General features: G+C 36.6%; 1 protein-coding gene and 2 long non-coding RNA genes across 3 annotated transcripts; all 3 read left to right on the top strand.

Annotated features, from left to right (window-relative positions):
- The first annotated feature begins 8,445 nt into the window (after positions 1-8,445).
- Positions 8,446-9,696, top strand: LOC128526501 (uncharacterized). The gene is made up of 3 exons (XR_008360808.1): positions 8,446-8,533; positions 8,625-8,825; positions 9,611-9,696. It is a non-coding gene; the product is annotated as an uncharacterized LOC128526501 (long non-coding RNA).
- Positions 9,697-10,596: 900 nt separating this feature from the next.
- Positions 10,597-12,625, top strand: LOC128521924 (uncharacterized). The gene is made up of 4 exons (XM_053495571.1): positions 10,597-10,608; positions 10,970-11,621; positions 11,813-11,904; positions 12,608-12,625. Exons 1-4 carry the CDS (start codon positions 10,597-10,599, stop codon positions 12,623-12,625), a joined length of 774 nt encoding a protein of 257 aa, XP_053351546.1.
- A 52-nt stretch (positions 12,626-12,677) lies between these two features.
- Positions 12,678-14,721, top strand: LOC128526507 (uncharacterized). The gene is made up of 3 exons (XR_008360812.1): positions 12,678-12,896; positions 14,395-14,490; positions 14,582-14,721. It is a non-coding gene; the product is annotated as an uncharacterized LOC128526507 (long non-coding RNA).
- Positions 14,722-20,652: the final 5,931 nt, after the last annotated feature.

Raw genomic sequence — 20,652 nt, 5'->3', positions numbered from 1 at the left:
GACAAAATTATGTAAGAGTTTTATGCATTTAAAAAATGGGTTGGTGCTGACCCTAACACAAGAGGAAGGTTTTGAAGTTTATTTACTGTATGAATCAACTAGGACTCTGGTATGAACTATGCCAACTAGGGCTGCACTACAGAACTGGCATTATGTAACAGTTACAATGTACCAACTGCACCAGTTAACAACAACCTCGATACTAGTGTTTTGGATACCTGTGACTAAAGAAGCTATATACAGTATACACTTAAATAAATTAGTACTTTAGTGTGCAGCTTTGGATTTAGACTTTTTAGTGTATTTGCTTTACCTTCTGTATTAGGGGCTTTAAGAGCACTCTAGTAAGAACTCAAAGCTTTCTATATTGACACTAAGGTTAAGTAAATTAAACCTTTATTCGTTATATATACTTTAAACCACAGTAACATTCTTTTCTTTAATACATCAGCTGGGGACTGAGGTCATAGCACAGGGTCAGCTATGATACAGCAGAGAGAGAGTTAAGGGCCTTCCATAAGTGTCCACAAAGGCAGCTGAGCAAGCTAGTGGAGCTTGAACTGCTGATCTTCTGATTAGTAACCCAGAGTCTTAACCCACTGAGCTTCCACTGCCCCAATAAGAAATTTGGGATATTTCTTAGGATTTCTTTACACCGCAGTGCACTGTGCTGAACACTGATAAACCTTCTGATGATCTCCCCAGAATCATCTGATCAGGACCTTTATTAGACCAGATGTGCTTCCTGAAGTATCCCTTCGCAGTTTATTTTGGCTTGATATATATTAATTCAATTCAATTCAATTTTATTTGTATAGCGCTTTTAGCAATTTTCATTGCCGCAAAGCAGCTTTACACAGTCAAAAGAATTATTTAAGTTTGTATGAAATCTGAATTTGTATGAATCAAAATGGTCAGTTTGTCCCTGGTGGGCAAGCTGAGGGTGACAGTGGCAAGGAAAAACTCCCTGAGATGGTAATAGGAAGAAACCTTGAGAGGAACAAGACTCAACAGGGAACCCATCCTCATCTGGGTGAAACAGAAAGCAGTAAATGATCTGAATTTATACAGTGTGTAGGGTGGGAGGCAGTTCAGCTATAATAGCTGATGTTAATTGATGTTAATTGATGTTAATATGGAGTCCAGGTAGTTATTGAAGACCCAGGTAGACTTGTAAGAAGTTCCAGTCATGAACTATCGAACTGTCAAGTCCCCAGAGAAACAGTTGCCAACACCAGTCAAGACCAGAACTATTTTCTAGGTAGAGAGAATCATTCCCAGACACATCCCAGAGAAACACACGTTGCATCCATGTGACGAGATCTTCAGCCAGAAGCGGGGCACCAGGATGGGTCAGACAGGTCCGGAGGGCAGAGGGAGTCTGGATCACTGGCAGCTCAGGAACGACATGTGTAGCTCGTCAGAGAGAGAGAAAGAGTGAAAAGGGGAGACAGGAGGAGAGAGGAAAGAGAAAAAGTGGGGGAAAGAGAAGAAGAGGAAAGATGGCAGTTAGGTATGGTCACAGTCACACAATGTATAATGTGTATGTATATTAACTGTAGAGTGCAAGCAGAGACTCCGGCAGGACTAACTATGACATCATAACTAAAAGGGAGAGCCAGAAGGAAACACAAACATGAGGGGGAACTGAGATGTAAAGCAAACAATCACCTCACCGTCAACAAACCTGAGTGATCAATGAGAGTGAGGAAGACAGCATCCAAACATACCAGTTCACCATAATACTCTACGTCCATGAGTCCCCCAGATCTGCTCCTTTACCTATGGCAAATCTATTTATAAAAATGCTTGGCTAAATAAATAGGTTTTTAGCCTGGACTTAAACACTGAGACTGTGTCTGAGTCCCGAACTTTGGGGCTTTGTAAGAAAAAGCTCTGCCCCCAGCTGTATTTTTCATAATACGCGGTACTGACAAGCAGCCTGCATCCTTTGATCGAAGTAGGCGTGGCGGATTGTAAGACACTAGCAGTTCGCTCAGGTACTGCGGCGCGAGACCATTTAATGCTTTATATGTCAAGTGTAGTATTTTAAAATCAATGCGAAATTTCACAGGGAGCCAATGGAGTGAAGATAAGATAGGGGTGATGTGCTCATATCTTATGGTTCTAATGAGGACTCTCGCTGCTGCATTCTGGACTAGCTGAAGCTTATTTATGCATCTAGCTGAACAACCAGACAGTAAGGCATTACAATAGTCCAACCTAGAGGTGATAAAAGCATGAACTAGTTTTTCTGCATTGTTTAGCAACAATAAATTTCTTATCCTGGCAATATTTCTGAGGTGAAAGAATGCTATCCTGGTAATATTATCTACATGAGCTTCAAATGAAAGGCTGGAATCAATAATCACAACAAGGTCTTTTACTGTCGCACTTGATGGAACAGAAAGGCCATCTAAAGTTACAGTGTGATCTAAAATTTTACTCCTAGCTGTATGCGGTCCTATGACTAGAACTTCTGTCTTATCCGGATTTAGCAGAAGGAAATTAATTAGCATCCAATTTCTTATGTCCTGCACACATTGCTCAATTTTAGTAAGCTGTTTTTTCTCATCAGGTTTTGCTGAGACATATAACTGTGTATCGTCAGCATAAAAATGAAAACTAATACCATGCTTACGGATTATGTTGCCCAGAGGAAGCGTGTAAAGGGAAAAAAAGCAGTGGACCTAAAACTGAACCCTGCAGAACGCCAAACTCCACTAGAGAACATGCAGAATAATCACCATTTAAGTCTACATACTGATAACGATGGGTCAGATAGGATCTGAGCCAGGAGAGGGCTGTACCCTTAATTTCTACTACATTTTCTAATCTGTGAAGAAGAATAGCATGATCAACGGTGTCAAAAGCTGCACTGAGGTCGAGTAACACAAGCATAGTTACACAACCCTGATCAGAGGTCAATAGGATGTCATTTACTACTTTAACGAGTGCTGTCTCTGTGCTGTGATGAGGCCTAAATCCTGACTGATACTGTTCATGTATGCCATTTCTATGTAGATATGAGCACAGCTGCTCCACTACTATCTTTTCCAGAATCTTAGAGATAAAGTGGAGGTTTGATATCGGCCTGTAACTGGACAGCTGACGGAGGTCGACGTCAGGTTTCTTAATTATTGGTTTGATAACTGCTAATTTAAAAGATTTTGGAACATAACCAATGCTGAGTGAAGAATTAATTATTCTCAACAGGGGTTCTGTTATTGCTGGTAGTTAACTAGTAAGTAAGTTAATATTAAGTATTCTATTAAATAAATTGTATTTAATTGTAATTGAGCATCACATTGTAATTCAGGGAGGTGAAAATAAAGGCAGTGATTCAGCAAATAAGGACAAAACAAGAACTAAAAAAAAAAAGCAGAAATCTGAAAAGAGCAAGGACAAAACTGCAAAGCAACAAAACAACCCATAAAAGACTGGGTTTGTTAAGTCACACAATTGTAGACTGAGCATACACTGTACTTCATAACTGCCTGACATTCCAAGTGTTCTCTATGAAAGACATAGACACAAGTCATGTTTTACTTTTGGTTTTCACATTCAGGTCATGTCAGTGATCACTGATGAAGTTCGAATATAAATATAAATTGATTTGCACATTATGATCTGTATCAGACTGCATTCTGTAGCTTATTTCTGAGCAGTGACAGACACTCACGTTTGCAACTCATGTCAAATTTAGCTTTGAAAAATCATGAAAAATCATTTAGATGGGACTTGCACCTTGTTCTTTATATGACTCCTGACTCAGACTCATCTTCATTATCCTGTGAACTCCACATTCCTCCATACCACATGTGTGGTGTACAAGTGAAGTGGTAACATAAAATCCGCATCTGTGAGGAATGTGAGAAGAAACTTAAGGACACTGGATTAATTACTGTACATTGAACTTTATAAGTCACTTGTAAACACACCCAGACACGTTTGTTTAGATTACGTTAGTGGGAGAGCGACTTTAGTGTCATCACTGATCTGTTTACTTATGCAAATATTAACGTTTTACATGGTTGGTTCACAATGTAATAATCCGTCACGTAAACTACTGTACCTGCTACGTAGAACGAAATCTACAGTATATCTTTATAAAGCAGTATATTTAAAATGTTTTTTTTTTTCTTTTTTTTTTGGAATGAGAACTTTTTCCTACAGTAGTAGGAGTAGTTGATGAAGGCGTGGATTCTTGTAAATCACACTGGTGAATGCTGATCCCTTTCATGACACCTTGTGACAGCACATTATTTACATTCAGTAAACATACCCACCTTTCCGGCTTTATCACATGCCATTGACACATTGCAATAGAACATTTTATGAAAATAACAAAAGATGAGCTGGTGTTTGTCATTATGATTAAAATGTGGTTCTTACAGGACAGCGTTCCATACATCCTGCAGTGTGGGTTTCTCCAGTTTTACTTTATTTTACTTTAAACTGAATGAATCCTAACATCTCATAAAGAATAAACTTCTTCAGTTATCCTGTTAATTCAGTCATATACATAATAAGGTAATTTATATTTCTGTCCGTCCCTTAATAGAAAAATGACATTTTATGAAATTAAATTTTACATGTAATAGTGAAAAACATGCCAAAATGTTAAAATTTCACTATGCGATGTCCTGACATTGTAAGTGTAACCTCAAGTAAATGTTACATCATGGAAATAAATAAACATTTACATGATCGATAGAATACAAGATAAATTGAAAAATTGGAAAAAAAATATTCAAAAATAGTGACTTGAATTTAACAAGTTAACACAAACAGTCTTTTGTACAAAAAGCAAAACAAAACCTAAAGCATGATTTAAAACACACTGAACTATCACTAACACCATACAGGGTTTACAATTCTCCTCCTTGCATTTAAAGCACTTCATAATCTCACTCCTTCTTCGTACAGTTCGTCACTTCCTCTCACACTCTTCATCAAGGCTCCTTTTTATAGCCCCTACCCAGCCTCCGTGCACTTTAGAGCCTTTAGCCATACCGATCCTCATCTCTGAAATTATCTCCCTATAAACATCTATGAAATTACTTCTGCAAACAAATTCAAATCTCAACACATTTATACAAAAGCGCTTCACCTACATGATTTTAAGGCCACACTCAAATCTAATGTGGTTTTAATATCACCTTCTACTTAAGGATATCATTTATTTGGAGGGGATTGTTAGGGCATGTTATCGAATTAGAGGGCAACCATGGGTGACTATAAAGGTGTGGCTATAAATAAAATTAGTTATTATTATTACTATTATTATTATTATTCCAAAAGTGTTAAATTAAGGCCATTCGTGTTTAACCTGAATACCTGAGATGGCACCCAAAATCACTGGGGCAAGACATTCTTCAGGGGTGAGGCTCCTTATCTCAGGTTTGCTTTTACAAAGATGAATTCCTTCCATATCATAGATTATTTGCACAATTCTGACATCGCTTTAGTCATACAAGTATTCAAAATGTTAGACACATGATTTACCTGGTTGTTTAGTTTCGATTTAATGATGTTTGTTTATTGCAATATTTTAAAAAGGTTCTGCAGTTTCTCAGTGGGGTTCAGCATTTGCACCCTGACTTGGCCACTATAGAATATTCACATATTTGTTATTAATCATTCTGGAATTGCTTTGGTCTTGTGTTTATTCTCATTTTCTTGCTGAAAAGTGTGTTTTCTCTCTAGTTTAGAGACTAGTTCTCTCTAGTTGTATTTTGCTCCATCCATGTGTTAGACATGGCATAATGAAACTTGTTGTGGCACTGAGGGTGTGGTTGTGTGTTTATTGCAGACAGAGAGAGGTAGGTGAAACTAACAGTAGCAGGTAATGCCTGAAAAGTGTGTGTGTGTGTGTGTGTGTGTGTGTGTGTGTGTGTGTGTGTGTGTGTGTGTGTGTGTTGTTAGCTGCCTCTCTCCCTAAAAAGCTTTACCCTAAAAGTACTGGAAAAATAAAATTCACTACTGAGGCTCTGTCTGCTTCCCGTCCTTCCAGTCCACCAAACCTGTTACACTTGACTCAAACAAATCTCTTTGTCCTGGTCTCATCCCACAGAAACACACCACCACTGGGTCATTCTGGTGCTCTGATTGTTGAACAGAACTTTCTTCCTTTCCATGTTTCCAGTCTTCAGCTACACAGAGCTGTTGAAACGGTTGAGGAGGTTTCCACTTTCTCATTATTGACCCAATAGTGTTTACTGGATTGTTGAACCTATAAGATATGATTTTATAACTATAATGAAAATAATAGTAATTAAGAAAAATAGGAACAAGAAGTATATGTTTCATTTGTCCTGTGTTAATCAGACAAAGCCTATTTATGTGTGTGGGTGGATACATGTTGTTTGTTAGACGTATTGAAACCTCGTGACAGCACATTATTTACATTCAGTAAAGTTCTTTATATGCCACAAAGACAAGCCACGTACCCACCTTTCTGGCTTTATCACATGCCATTGCAATAGAACATTTTAAGAAAATAACAAAAGATGGGCTGGTGTTTGTCATTATGATTAAAATGTGGTTCTTACAGGACAGCGTTCCATACATCCTGCAGTGTGGGTTTTTCCAGTTTCACTTTCTTTTACTTGAACCTGAATTACTCTTATTTAATCTTATGAAGATTAAACTTCTTTAATTGTCCTGTTCATTCAGTCATATACATAATGAGTTCATTTATATTTCTGTTCATCCTTTTATGGAAAAATTACATTTTATGATTTTTAATAAATGAACATTTACATGATAGATAAGATACAAGATAAATTGAAAAATTGGAAAAAACTATTCAAAAATAGTGACGTGAATTCAACAAGTTAACACAAACAATCTTTTGTACAAAAAGCAAAACAGAACTTAAAGTACGATTTAAAACACCCTAAACTCTCATTAACACCACACAGAGTTTAAAATTCTCCTCATTGCATTTAAATCACTTCATAATCTCGTTCCCTCTTCGTACAGTTCGTCACCTCCTCTCACACACTTCATTAAAGCTCCTTTTTACAATCCCCAGACTAGTTCTCTCTAGTTGTATTTTGCTCCGTCCATGTGTTAGACATGGCACAATGAAACCTTTTGTGGCACTGAGGGTGTGGTTGTGTGTTTATTGCAGACAGAGAGAGGTAGGTGAAAGTGACAGTAGCAGGTAATGCCATCTGTGATTCTTTTTGTGTTGGCATGGCACTATCCATGTCTCCTCATCTCTGAAATTCTCTCCCTAAAACAAGCAAGTGTCCAGTCTGATGAGTAACTCATACCTCCATACATGGTTTTTTTCCATTTGAGATTCAGTAAAGAGGGTCATCTGTACAACATAGAATTTATTCCCCCTAAATAAGAGACTACTACTGTAAGTCTATAGATGATTATCTGCTGCCAGGATAAAAAAGGTACAGTATTGGTTTAGATAAACACAAACCTAAGAGCTTTTAATTGAATGATTTCTGCAGAGACTGATACAGTTTGTTTCAGTTGACAACTATGTATTTTAACCCTAACTAATGCAATAAGGAGCTTCTCATTACCCCAATCATGTGGAGAGATGTAACCCTTGGTCATGGAAAAGATGTTACTGTGTTTTAGATAAGTCAAATTATTAGTACGTCTCAAAACAGTTAAAAAGATTCCTGAAATTGCTGGAATGGGATTAATAACTGTCCAAAAAAATATTTTAAAAAATATAGCCGTCTGGGCTTTGCAGCTTCAGGACTTGCCATAATTAATGGAAACATGAATTCTGCGCTGTAGCAGAGAAGCCTGAAGGAGATGTTCAACCATCAATTTGTGTTCTTTTGGGTTATGCAGCAGGACGATGATCCGAAACACACCAGCATGTCCATGTCTAAATGGCTAAAAAAGGTTTTGGAGTGGGATTTATTGAATTAAGGAGTGGAAAAATAAAAAATATATATTTCTAGAAATTGGTTTCCTGATAAGTTTGCTTTGTACTGACTCTTACTGACTCTGTGTTTTAAATGGTTAAATGAAAAAAAGTCACCTGGATTCCTCATCCTGTAATGCTTGTGGTATTTTACAGCAGTTACAAACCTGTGAGTCAACTTTATCTCTTTTCCATTTAAGAAAAAAAGAGTTGATGTATATGACACGCCCCCCCCATACCTCCCCCCCCCCATCCACCCTCCCCCAGAGCTTATAAAGACGTACATATCTTTGCATTTACACAACGTCTGTCATTCACAGCATAATCACCCATCTAATCACTACAGGTAATTAATTTTATCTGATAAGAAAAATTGTCCACGTGTTGGTTTTGCTTTTTTTAACTTTAACAACATTTAAATATAAGGATTTTATTTGTCAATAACAAACCTACGACTTCTAGAAATTTAATTATTGATATATAAATATCTGTATAAAATGTTTGTTAATGCATCTCTGTATGTGTTTGTTATTAGACATGGAGTCCAGACTGATTGTGGTGGTTGTGTTTGTCTGCGCTGTTTATCAGTTGACTGAAGCCCAGCTGTATCCAGTGTCAGCACTCAGTGTAAGAACAGAAAAAACATCACTGGACCTAAATGAAACGTGTCAGGTCAGGAGGTTTAATGATGATTGATTTTCTCTCTTCTCATCTTCAGACCAGCATCACTAATACCACCTGTCGCACCTCTAAGCTGTGTGTGTCGAGTGTAACTTATTGCGACCCTGCAGGAAACTCCAGCTGTTATTTTAGCTCTACTCAGGTCAGTAATGGAGTACTGACTGTGGAAATCTCCGGCACGACTTCAGGATACGTGGCGTTGGGAGCAAGTAACAACGAAAACAAGCTACTAAATTTGGTAACATCATTTACTCAGAAACACATATTATTACCTAACTATGTGTACTAACATATTTAAAAATTGTAAGTAGTATAAGTCTTACAGTAAGGACATTATGAATAATTGAATGTACATATTTCGCAATTTCACAATACAGTACTTCTGCCTTTTAATTGTAAAGTTATCAATAAATAATTTTAGAGTTAAAAGAAAGAAGTTTTGTAGGTTTTAATTAGCAAGGAATTTAAATCGTATTACTAACTTTTACAGTAAGTTATCTTTTAACCTTTTTCATAACATTATGTTTAAATATTCTAATCTAATTAGCACATTTTTTAATACGTCTATATATGAATATAAGAAAGCAATTTGAAAATCGTTATGAAAAGGTGATGACAGTTAAAAAAAGGTTTTGTCAAAAATATATTAAATTATACATTTTGAACATCAGAGATGATGAATTGCAGAAAAAACAACAACATAAAAAAGTTCTAAAAGGAAAAAATTACAAGTATTGATGAGCGCTCTAACAGTGATGTGGAAATACTGCTTAATGTTGCATGGTAGATTCATGAACAACCACTGCAGTGTTTTGATGTGCTATACTTCCCCACAAGTGTATATCTGTTCATATGGTTTATTTATGTTAGTGGCAAAAATAGCACAAGAGTGAGACAATTAGTAAATCCAGTCATTTATTAATCAATATAATCAAGTAATAAACATGGAAAATTAAATATTTTACTTTCTTGTTCAAATCATCACTTCTACTGAGTTACAACTGTAATAATTGTCTGTTCTAGGGATCTAATGTGTTGGTCTTCGTCTGTGGCAACAATAACACCAACGCCTTCTTTGAAACAGCTTTTCAACAAGGACCAACATTGTATTCTGCTATCTTGGTATGACAATGTAGTAGTTTGACTGATTTTGTGAAAAGTGACATAATTATAAAGTGGAATTTTGGAGTGTGAGCATATCCAAAATCCAGCGCATATTCAAACACTTTTTTCTCCATAAGAAATAATGAAAACTCAGATCATTCATTCCACAACCCAAAAAAAACAACATAAAAAGAATACATTTAAAATAATATAAATAATAATACACAATTAATACAAAATGTAAAGTAAAAATAAAACAAATTAACCTGCACTTTACCTTTAAAGTGTGTGTGTGTGTGTGTGTGTGTGTGTGTGTGTGTGTGTGCACGCGCTGTGTGTGCGTTTGTGTGTTTGTGTATTGTGCTGTGTATGTGTGTGTGTGTGAAGCTAAAGTAGAAGTAGAAGAAATGATCCCTCCCCTCTCCCCCCTCTCGTCTTACACAATAACGCTTCCTCCTCTCCTATTTAAGGAAGCGGGGAGGACTACTGTGTGGGACGACTTACACACACTCTTTTTCCGTTAGAGAGTGTGTGTGTGTGTGTGTGTGTGTGAGAGAGAGAGGTGAGAGGAGGAGGGGAGGCGCACAGTGTCTAATGATGTGCACACACACAGTGCAGGCTATGAGAGAGAGAGAGAGAGAGAGAGAGAGAGAGAGAGAAAATGGATCTTTAACCTCTCTAATGACACTTGCTTTTGCTTTACATGAGACTTTCAGGGATGACTTTCATGCACACATGTACAAACACAAAATAAAATATGTTTTACACACACACATGGTCACAGTGTTATAGTAAACAGTACACGCCTGCACGGATGTTGATTATACCAGTAAGAGATGCGCACTAAGACCCAGCAGGGGAGACAATTACCCACAATTCCGCAGCACAAGATCAGTTGGGATCACATGACTCTCGGCGTCAAAACAAGAAGCGCATGCGTGATACATAATACTCAATACTTGTAAACCAAGACTTGTTTTTTCAAAAACATTTTTAAAAAAATGCTCGTCTGGCAGAACAATTGCAAACCGCATTACTCACAATCTGAGGATCTGAGAAGTTAATAAAGAACTTAATCTTATTAGAAAAAAAGGTTTCTTAAGCCAATAAACATATAACTGCTTATGCTAACCTTTTATATACCTTTCAAACATTGTAATTATTATAAATCCCCAATATTAAAATTAATCATGTTCATACCGTATCGCAGGCAATGTTCCATTAAATATTGACACAGATCTGTAACCCATCACTTTCTCTTTCTGTCTCTCTTTATAGCCCATCATAAATATAACTAATGTTCAGGGTTCAGTAACGGGAGACCAGAGCCTCAATCAGAGCCGTACTCAGTGTACCTTCAACATCGACCTCAAGTCCACCTTCCTCAATCTTGCCTTCTTCACATTCGACTTTTCCAAACTCCTCAATTCCACCCTCCTCAATTTTACCCCATTTAATTCCACCCTCCGTAGCCTCCTCAGTTCCACCCTCCTCAATTCCAGCCCCTTTAATACCACCATAATTCCCCTCCTCAATTCCTCCCTTATCGATGCCACTGTAGGAAATTACACCCTCCTCGACCTTGTCAAATCTAATGCCCTTACTCCTCCCAGCATCTTAGATTCCCCCATTCCTAGTCTCTTCGGAAATTATTATCTCTCTTCCTCCATCCTTGATTCGTCCCCAATCAATGCCATCAATAATATCTTCCCTTCTAACCTTCTTAACTACCTCAATTATACCCTCTTCAATTCCCCCTTCAATTCCGTCACTTCTGCCGCACGATCCACCGTTATCACTCTACTCAATTCTACCATCCAAAACTCCCCGTTCTCCAGTTACACCCTCCGTGACCTCCTCAATTCCACCCTCCTCAGTGTACCTGCCCAGCTGCCTTTCAACATCACCATCCTTAATGGGACCACAAACGGTGAGCGTCCATGCTAGTATCATACACACATGCACATGTACTGTACACGAGCCCTGTGAGATAAAGCACACGACATTAAAATCACACAACTTAAGCTTAATTTCACTTGGGTCAATGAAAGTAATGTGATGATGACATGATATCAGGGATGCAGCAAAGTTTAGTAAAGATTTTATGTTCTATTCCCACAGGAACACAACTGGGAAATGCATCTACAGTATTCAGCTCCAATGAACCACTGGACCTGGCAAATCCAAGGAGCAATGTTCCAGTCCCAGTGCCGGTAATGGAGTTATTTATTATTATTATTATTATTATTATTAGTTTTATTATTATATTTATTATTATTATTATTGGTGACATCAAGTGACTTTACATTTGCTTCAGTGATATTTGTTTTAAAATAAAGAATATTTATTTGAATGATGAGTGTCTAAAATGCTGTTGAGGGAGAAAAAGACAACTTATGTTAATAGTTAAAAACACAAACTCTCCCTCTCTCTAAAATAAATCCTCGGTAAGGGCACAGGCCCCGAGAGTATCCTCAGTTTTATTTTTGGTTATCTGAGCTCTGTCCATTCTCGAATAGACAGGGAGGTTTGTTTATTTTTGCTTCCAACTTTCTTTTGTTTCCCTTTTTAGTTTTTAATTAATTATCCCACGCCATCTCTAAATGCAGAGGTCTTCCCGTACGTATCATAAGCACTCTCCCAACCCCTATTTCATTCAACCACCCCCCCCCCCCCCAGTAAATTCTGTCCAGACAGTTTTGAGTGATGATGTAACAAAATCTGATTTTAGAGACAAACATTATTCTCAGACTGGTTTCAGGCACTCTAATGTATGAAACGTAAAGATATTATTAAAGGAGTAATTTCTAACCAATGAACAGACAAAACCTTTTTTTTATTTATATAGATTGGCATCATTGCTCCTGAGTCTACTGCTTAACTAAACATCTGTGTCGTGTCACATTCGCTTCACAGATATTTGATTTACAATAACCAATACTCATTTTTACTGTTTACAGAACACTGTTAAGTAATCGACAGAACTGAATGATTAACACTGATTTTTTTCTCTGTTAATCTTTAGCTTAGCATCACTCGTGACGAGTGTAACAAAACTAAGCTGTGTTTGTCGAGTGCGTCTAACTGCGATCCAGCAGGAAATGGCAACTGCTTTTTCAGCTCAGTCCGGCTGGCAAACCAAGCATTCTTCTTTGAACTCAGTGGCACAACGCCTGGATACGTCGCACTGGCACTCACTAAAAATGTAAAGTCTGATCAATGTTATTATTAATGTAATGATTAGTTATGAATTTTAAATTACTACTTGTGTTATGATTGATTATCTAAGAAAGATAATTTATCTAATTGTATTATAATAATCCAACACACACATACACACACGTATAGAAAAAGTATGCCAACCTTTTGAAATTCCATAATTGAAATAACCCTATAATTATCCAAATCAAGAGTATTCAAACATCAAATATATATTCTAAAAGAATAACAAAAACTATTCTGATTTTTAATTTCCTTCTTGAGAACAACCATAAAAACCTCACAGTGTATATATATGAATCCTTGAGTTCAATGACCTCTAAACAGCTAATTGGAGTCAGGTGTTAGCATACCTGGAGACTTGTTAAGAAAATGAGTTTGGAGGTGTGGACTAGAGCTACTTTGACTGATAAGAACCACTCAAGCTTTTGCTTTGTTCTGCACAAGAAAAATACACTAATGTGTTGATTTACCAAAAAGAGCTTTCAGCGGATCTACAGTATGATCGAAAATTGTTGATTTACATAAAGCTGGAAATTGTTACAAAGTGATTTCAAAGTCTTTAGAAATTCACCAGTCTACAGTCGGGCAAATAATGGAGACACATTGGGACTGTGGCTACTCTACTAAAAAGTGGGCACGCAGTCAAAATGACCCGAAGAGCAGAATGAAGACTCATCACTGGGGTAAAGAAACAACCCTGAGTGACAGCCAAAGATTTGAAGGCATCTTTGGAACTGGATCACAACATTAAACAAGTACGGTGTCCATGGCAGGACACCACAAGGGAAGCCACTGATTACTAAAATGAACATTGATGCACACCTGAAGTTGTGAAAGAGCACAGCGGTCTTGGCAAAAAGTTTTGTGTACTGATGAATCTAAGACTGAATTATTTGGAAAGAACACGCTGCACTACATCTCATGTAAAACTAGTTATTTATTCCAAGGGTTCACTTACTTTTTCCACTATCATTTTGAATGTTGAATGAATGTGCTCAAGAAAGACACGGCAAAATTTGTGTTATTATTTTTGGCACCTTATATTTGTCAGATGAAGATCAGATCACATTTTTGACAAATTAATGTAAAAAAAACATGAAATTCCAAAAAGTTCACATACTTTCTTGCTACTGTGTGTGTGTGTGTGTGTATATACTGTATATGTGCATGTATGTGGAATAGAATGTGGGCTGAACGATTTATTTAAAAAAATTATATTGCGATCACAATTATTTATCATGATTATTCGCTGAGATTTAAATTTGATGAATTGACTAACTAAGCAGGCCTAACATATATAAACACACTCATATAGTGTTTATTTGTTGTGCTTTTTAAAAGAATGTTTTTGTTGTTATTATTATTATTATCTTTTATTATTTTGCTGTAGTAACAAATTCATAGTTTGTTTATAATTTAACATAAGAAAGAACATCCTGCTGCTTCTAAACACTTTTTTAAACACACACTTTTCTTTTCAGAAAGTTACCACCGTGTTCGCCTGCGGCAGTAATAATTACCTTTTCTTTTTCCAAACGGCTACTCAAAATGGCACCACTTTGACGCCTGTATCTGTGGTTAGAATCTAAAATATTAATACCTTAATCTTAAAATAAATAATAAATAAGAGGGGGAAATACACATTAATTCATTTTTCTCTTTTCTCAGAACACTGTATACAATGTTGTAGGTGTAGTATCACAAAGCCAGACTCTCATTCAGTGTGTCTTCAACACCAGCACCAGTTTCAACATCATCTCCAGATCTGCTGACACCAGCTATCAAGTCACCATCCTGAATGGAACCACCAACGGTGAGGTTTTACACTTACATTCTACTTATTCACATTCAACTGTAGCCTATATCACAAGTTCAGGTTTGTGAAATCGGAATTGTAAAGGAGAAAGAACATAAGTGCAGGCATCTTTTATTAATACATTTACATTCAGCTCAAAACAAAACAATACACAATCTATGGACTGTGTCTAAAAACTGACTCAGCATCTTCATACACACGAGCACAAAAACAAATAGAGTCAAAGTGGTGTTTATCATTAACACACCCAAAACCCCATAGACAAAGAAACACAGGAAAAAATAAGCTCTTTACTATTATTTACCAGCATTACTAATTACTCGAAAAACAAGACACACCAGAATTTAATGATCAGAACACCATAAAAACATGAAAAAATTGTAACACACAGCAGAACATAAATCAAGATTAACAGTAAAACCTTGGATCGCGAGTGTTTTGAGGGATAAGCAAAATGTTTAAATAAATTTTAACTTGATTAACGAGCCAGGTCTTGAAATACGTGTACTGAAGTACATATACACTTTGTCTGACCAGCGTCACATCATCAGAACTGAGTCAATAGTTTTCCTTTCTCTCTTTCTTATGTGCAGTGGGATTGTGGGTCATTGTCTTCCATGCTCAGTCTCAGTGCATATATGCCACTTGTATTGTCAACAACCGTTCACACATGTACTGTTTACTGCAATATTGTGACCATGTGTGTGTGCATAAAGCATTTTGTTTGTGCAGTGCAGTGATTCCATTTTTTTTGGGGGTGAGAAATTATTTATCTGAGAGTTTCATCTCCTTATTTCTTAAGTTAAAATTCGCTATGCTATGTGAATACGTTGGATTATAAGCACATTTATGGAGCGAATTATGCTCGCAATCCAAAGTATCAGGAAAGAAACACATTAATGACTTTAAGGTTAACTGTACATCTGCAGCTGATCATGGAGATGGTGTCCAATCATAGATATAAATCCCCAGGGTAATTACAGGTTTTCTTTCCAGTTAAGCAGGAGCAGGAGTGTGGCTTCTGTTTGGCTGGAATGAAAACCTGCATTTACATAGGCCCTTTTGGGATAAGATTGTATAGCCTTTTTCTATCGCCATTTTCACATTATTGCTCTTTCAGCATTTTCTTTTAAATGGCAGCAGGAATTCAGCCTTTACAGCAAAGTTTGTTCATTTCAATTCCACAGGAAATCAACTGGGCTCTGCAACTACATTATATGACAGCAGAAATTCTTTAGATCTGTCTAATCCTAATGGCAGCAACAGCCTCACAAGCAGACTCATCTCGATCTTCTGCACTAATGGTAAATACATATTATAGAATATTTCAATGATTTTATAAAAACTTTTAAAGTAAAACTGTTACCAATAATCTGGCAGATCTTTTAAAATAGTTTATTAATAAAAAACAAAAATGTGTATATACTAAAATTTTGGCTATCTATATATATAATCTATTAATTAAATCATTGTGACAGAAACATTCTCTCTCTCTCTCTCTCTCTCTTAGTTTTGGCTGTGCTGCTCGGTGCTCTGACTCTCCACATCATATAAAAATCAGTAATATGCTGATTAGTTTACATGTGTTTATGCATGTATGAAGCTACATTTAGTTGGCTGAACATGAGAAAACATTGTTAGTGATTTGTAAATGTCACTTTTTTGGAGTCAATAAAAGATGATTTCATTTACTCCCATAGACATTTTACATTTACATACAAAAATTAATAAATATATGAAAAAGTCTAATTACTTGAACATATTATATAATGACAATAAAAAGGATATTTTAATACCAAATTATTTTAGGATTTTATACAGCCAGGTTATTATAAGCCTTTTGCTGCCTAAACTTTGTGGGTTTCTATCACAATAAATGCAGGAAAACATACAACAAGATTTATCTTGATTCATGATTTTTTTTTTTTTTGCAGCCCACTCCTTATTTTTTTTATGAAGAATAATCTCCCAGCAATGCTCTACGGCTTAGAGACAGTGGCACTGAAGAAAAGACAGGAGGCAGAGTTGGAGGTAGAGAGATTTCTCCTTGGGAGTGACAAGGATGGATAGGCTCAAGAATGAGTTTATCAGAGGGACAACCCACGTTAGATGTTTTGGAGATAAAGTCAGAGAGGCCAGATTGAGGTGGTTTGGACATGTTCAGAGGAGAGATGGTGAATATATTGGTAAAAGGATGCTGAGGTTGGAACTGCCAGGCAGGAGGTCTAGAGGAAGACCAAAGAGGAGATTTATGGATGCAGTGAGAGAGGATATGAAGTTAGTTGGTGTGAGAGAAGAGGATGCAGAGGATAGGGTTAGAAGGAGGGAGATGATTCGCTGTGGTGACCCCTGAAAGGGAACAGCCAAAAGACAAAGAAGAAGGCAGGTGTGGTGGAAGAACAAATCTTTTTGCACATAATCGTCCATGGTCTATTTGTTCTGTGAGGGTATATAGACTAGAATTAAGATGCCCTTGGCCATGCCCTGATGAGTGCCATGTCAATAGTGTGGTGGATCTTGAGATAACATTACAGTAGTAACATGAAGTTATTTGGCTCAGTGACTGTGGCTTAATTCATGAGCTTGTCAGCGGCCTCAGGGTCACCTGGTGATAAAAAGGTAGAAGAATTGAAGACACATCTAGACATTAAGGGAAAAAGTTTAAAATTAATTTGGTGGGGGGGGGGGGGCACTACTGGGGGAGTTGGCATACAGTATGCACAGGCTAGGATAAGGTCTTCCATTTATTATAGGGGTGCACTGTGCAACCACATGATTCAACTGTTGCTGATAGTAAAACCTTTGGGAAACCTGTCATTTGTAAATTAAGTGATTAGTTGCATTGTAGTAGAAACCGTTGGTGCTCAAATGTCTCTCCTGAATACATTTAGTGGATTTCCACAGAAATTTGATGGCTGGAGAGAGAAAGAATAAGTGAGATGGAGTTTGGCATTTACCCCAAACAGCTGCCGATCGCCCACCAACCTTCCTTAACTGTCTTCAAAGGAAGTTTGCCAGTGAATATCTTCTGCAGCATCCATAATGGAATGGCAAGGTAATTAGTCAGAAGTGAGACATGGTAAAGTCACATACAATGATACTGTGTGTCCAATTCCTTATAATTAACTACGATTTTAATTAATTTATCCAGTTCTTAAGCAGGTACTCTGATTACACTTAATAAAACAATTCACAAACTAAGGTCATTGACCTGATTGGGCGGGAGGTACAAACAAAACTATAAACAAAAACTGGTCAAACATTTTTTTTGTCAGTCACTGCTTTTGTAGATTTTTTTTTACATATATATTTTTATATATATTTTCTTTTTATATATATTTTCTTGTTCTATGTCTTTCCTTTTCAAAAAGACAAAATCATTTTTAATCCTATAGGATTACATGTAAAATTGAGCATCTGAGAAAATACACAAATGTGAAAACAGGTTTATTGGTTATAGATGTAATTTTGGCCTGAATGTTCAGTTTTGTCCTAAATTTTCCTTTTCTCTCTTCCAATCCTTTGAGCTATAGTAGCTAAAAACACTTAAGACATGAAATGAGTGGCTTTTTTTTTTTTCACTCCAAATACCAATTTTAAATATCAACACATTTTACATTTTACATGATTACAAGCATTATTGATATGTAACAAAAAAGATTAACTGGTATATCACACGTGTTGTAAATGAAGTGATGAGCAAAATGTAAGAGTAAAATTTTCTTTATTAAACATAAAGACATGCAAACATAATATTCGAAGAGCAAGGTTGGAGTAGGGGGCTTAGGATGTGCCCATGACTAGGTCAAAACTGATATATTTGATTTTTGTGAATTAATATTAGTCAGCAGTTTATGTCCACCTAAAAGTCTGCCCAAATCTAATTTTTTAAATAATTACGCTATGCATCCTTATAAGTAAACACTCAGAGGGCTTGTAGTCTCTTCATTATTGAAGAAATACTGTGATTCTGAGTGCTGCACATCCATACAGTGTTTAATAAGATTATTGAAAGTGTTTTATTTGTCTATTATTTTTATGCAAATTAAATTCTGTAAAGAAATTAAAGATAGTTGCAATTCTTTTTATGTTTTTAAATTACTTTGTGTGTTGTGTGTGTGTGGGGGGGGGGGGTTCCAACCAATGACTGTAATTATAGCTATTGCTGGTTTGGGTTAACGACAGAGGCGACAATGAAAAGTTAGTTTATAAAAATTAGCTATAAATAAAACTCGGGTGTAAAACAATGTCCACAAAGCTAGGGTGCAGTGCATGCATGGCTGTCTCAAATCCAGGCGGCAGAGCAAGCAAAACAATGCTGGAGTGTGGTTTGGGCAAAACCTCCTCAAAGCCAGGCAGCAGTAAAAGCATAATGTTTTCAAACCTGCAAGAACATCCAGCAGTACATCCTCAGTGCAGGTTCTCACAGACAGGGTGCAAAGCATGGCTAAAACTGAACAGAGCACAACATTGGTGATGCCAGGCCTGTCTGGTGGTGCAGGGCTAGGCTCTGGCAGAAAAAGGCAAAATTTTGACATTAAACGGCATGATGTGATAATTATGTGGCATTATTCATGCATTGTATGGCTGAAAAATTGACTGTCATTTTCCAACATATTGCTAACCTTACTCATTCTTGTTCATTTCTTCTTTACAACATCAGAAAAAAATTGTCCATTTCTTTCTTCACATGCTACTCTGGAGCTTGTTGTTGTGCTTATGCTTATCTCTTGTTATTTTAAGACTGGACTACTGCAACTCACTCCTAGCAGGTCTGTCTCTGTCCACCATTCGTCCTCTGCAGCTGATCCAGAATACAGCTGCACATCTCATCATCAACCTTCCTAAGTTTTCCCACACCACCCCACTTCTCTGCTCTCTGCACAGGCTTACTGTAGCTGCTGCATCAATTTTAAAACTCTGATGCTCGTCTACCAAGCTAAAAATGACCCCTTACTGCACCACATTCCAGCACTGCTTAGGTGGTCCCACCATCTCTCAGAGATGGAGAAAGATGTGCATCTAGACTCTTTTCTGTTCTGGTTACTATTCCGGTGGTGGAATGAACTTCCTCTAGATGTCTGTACAGCTGTGTCTCTGGCAATCTTTAAACAATGACTTAAGACCTACATTATCTGTTTTATCAATACTTGGGTTACTCAAAAAAAAAAGCTTTCCCAACAGTGTTTGACCGATGTTACTTATAGTTAGTAACCTAGTAACCCAGTTGAAGGATTTTTTCCAATAATGGAAACTTAAGCACTTTTTTAAAAAAATTTAAAAAAAATTTAATCCTGTCCAATTCTTTTTTCCCGATTTTCTCCCCAATCTAGTCGTGTAGCCAATTCCTCCCCGTCACTAGGGGGCTCCCACATTAAGGCTACTACTACCACTCAGTCGGGAGGGCGAGAGCTATCCCGTGTTTCCTCTCAACACTTTGTCATAGCTTAGATAATGTAGCTCTAGTTAAAAGGAAAATGATTAGAGATAAGAAACTCGCTCCTATAATATGTGTATAATGACCACACGCACTCTAAAACAGACCGCTCGGAAATTAGAACGTAAATGGTGTCAAACTAAATTGTTAGAATTTCAAATAGCATGGAAGAAGAGCATCCTGAACTATAGAAAAGCTCTTAGTGTAGCTAGATCAACATATCTCTCCACTCTTATAGAAAATAACAAAAATAATCCTAGATTTTTATTTAATACCATAGTTAAACTAACTAAAACAAGACAACTGCAGAAATCTCCACAACAACAACATACAGTAGTGAGGATTCCATGAACTTTTTTATTACCAAATTATAAATATTAGGAAAAAAATTCAGGCTTTGAAACCAGACAATTTAAGTGATACTGATTATAAAAAAAAAAAAAAAAAACATCATTTTAGAACCTAGAATACAATAACATTTAGGCA

The sequence above is a fragment of the Clarias gariepinus genome, chromosome 1, assembly GCF_024256425.1.
Source record: "Clarias gariepinus isolate MV-2021 ecotype Netherlands chromosome 1, CGAR_prim_01v2, whole genome shotgun sequence".
NCBI lineage: Eukaryota > Metazoa > Chordata > Actinopteri > Siluriformes > Clariidae > Clarias > Clarias gariepinus.
This window is presented reverse-complemented; position numbering and strand designations above follow the sequence as displayed.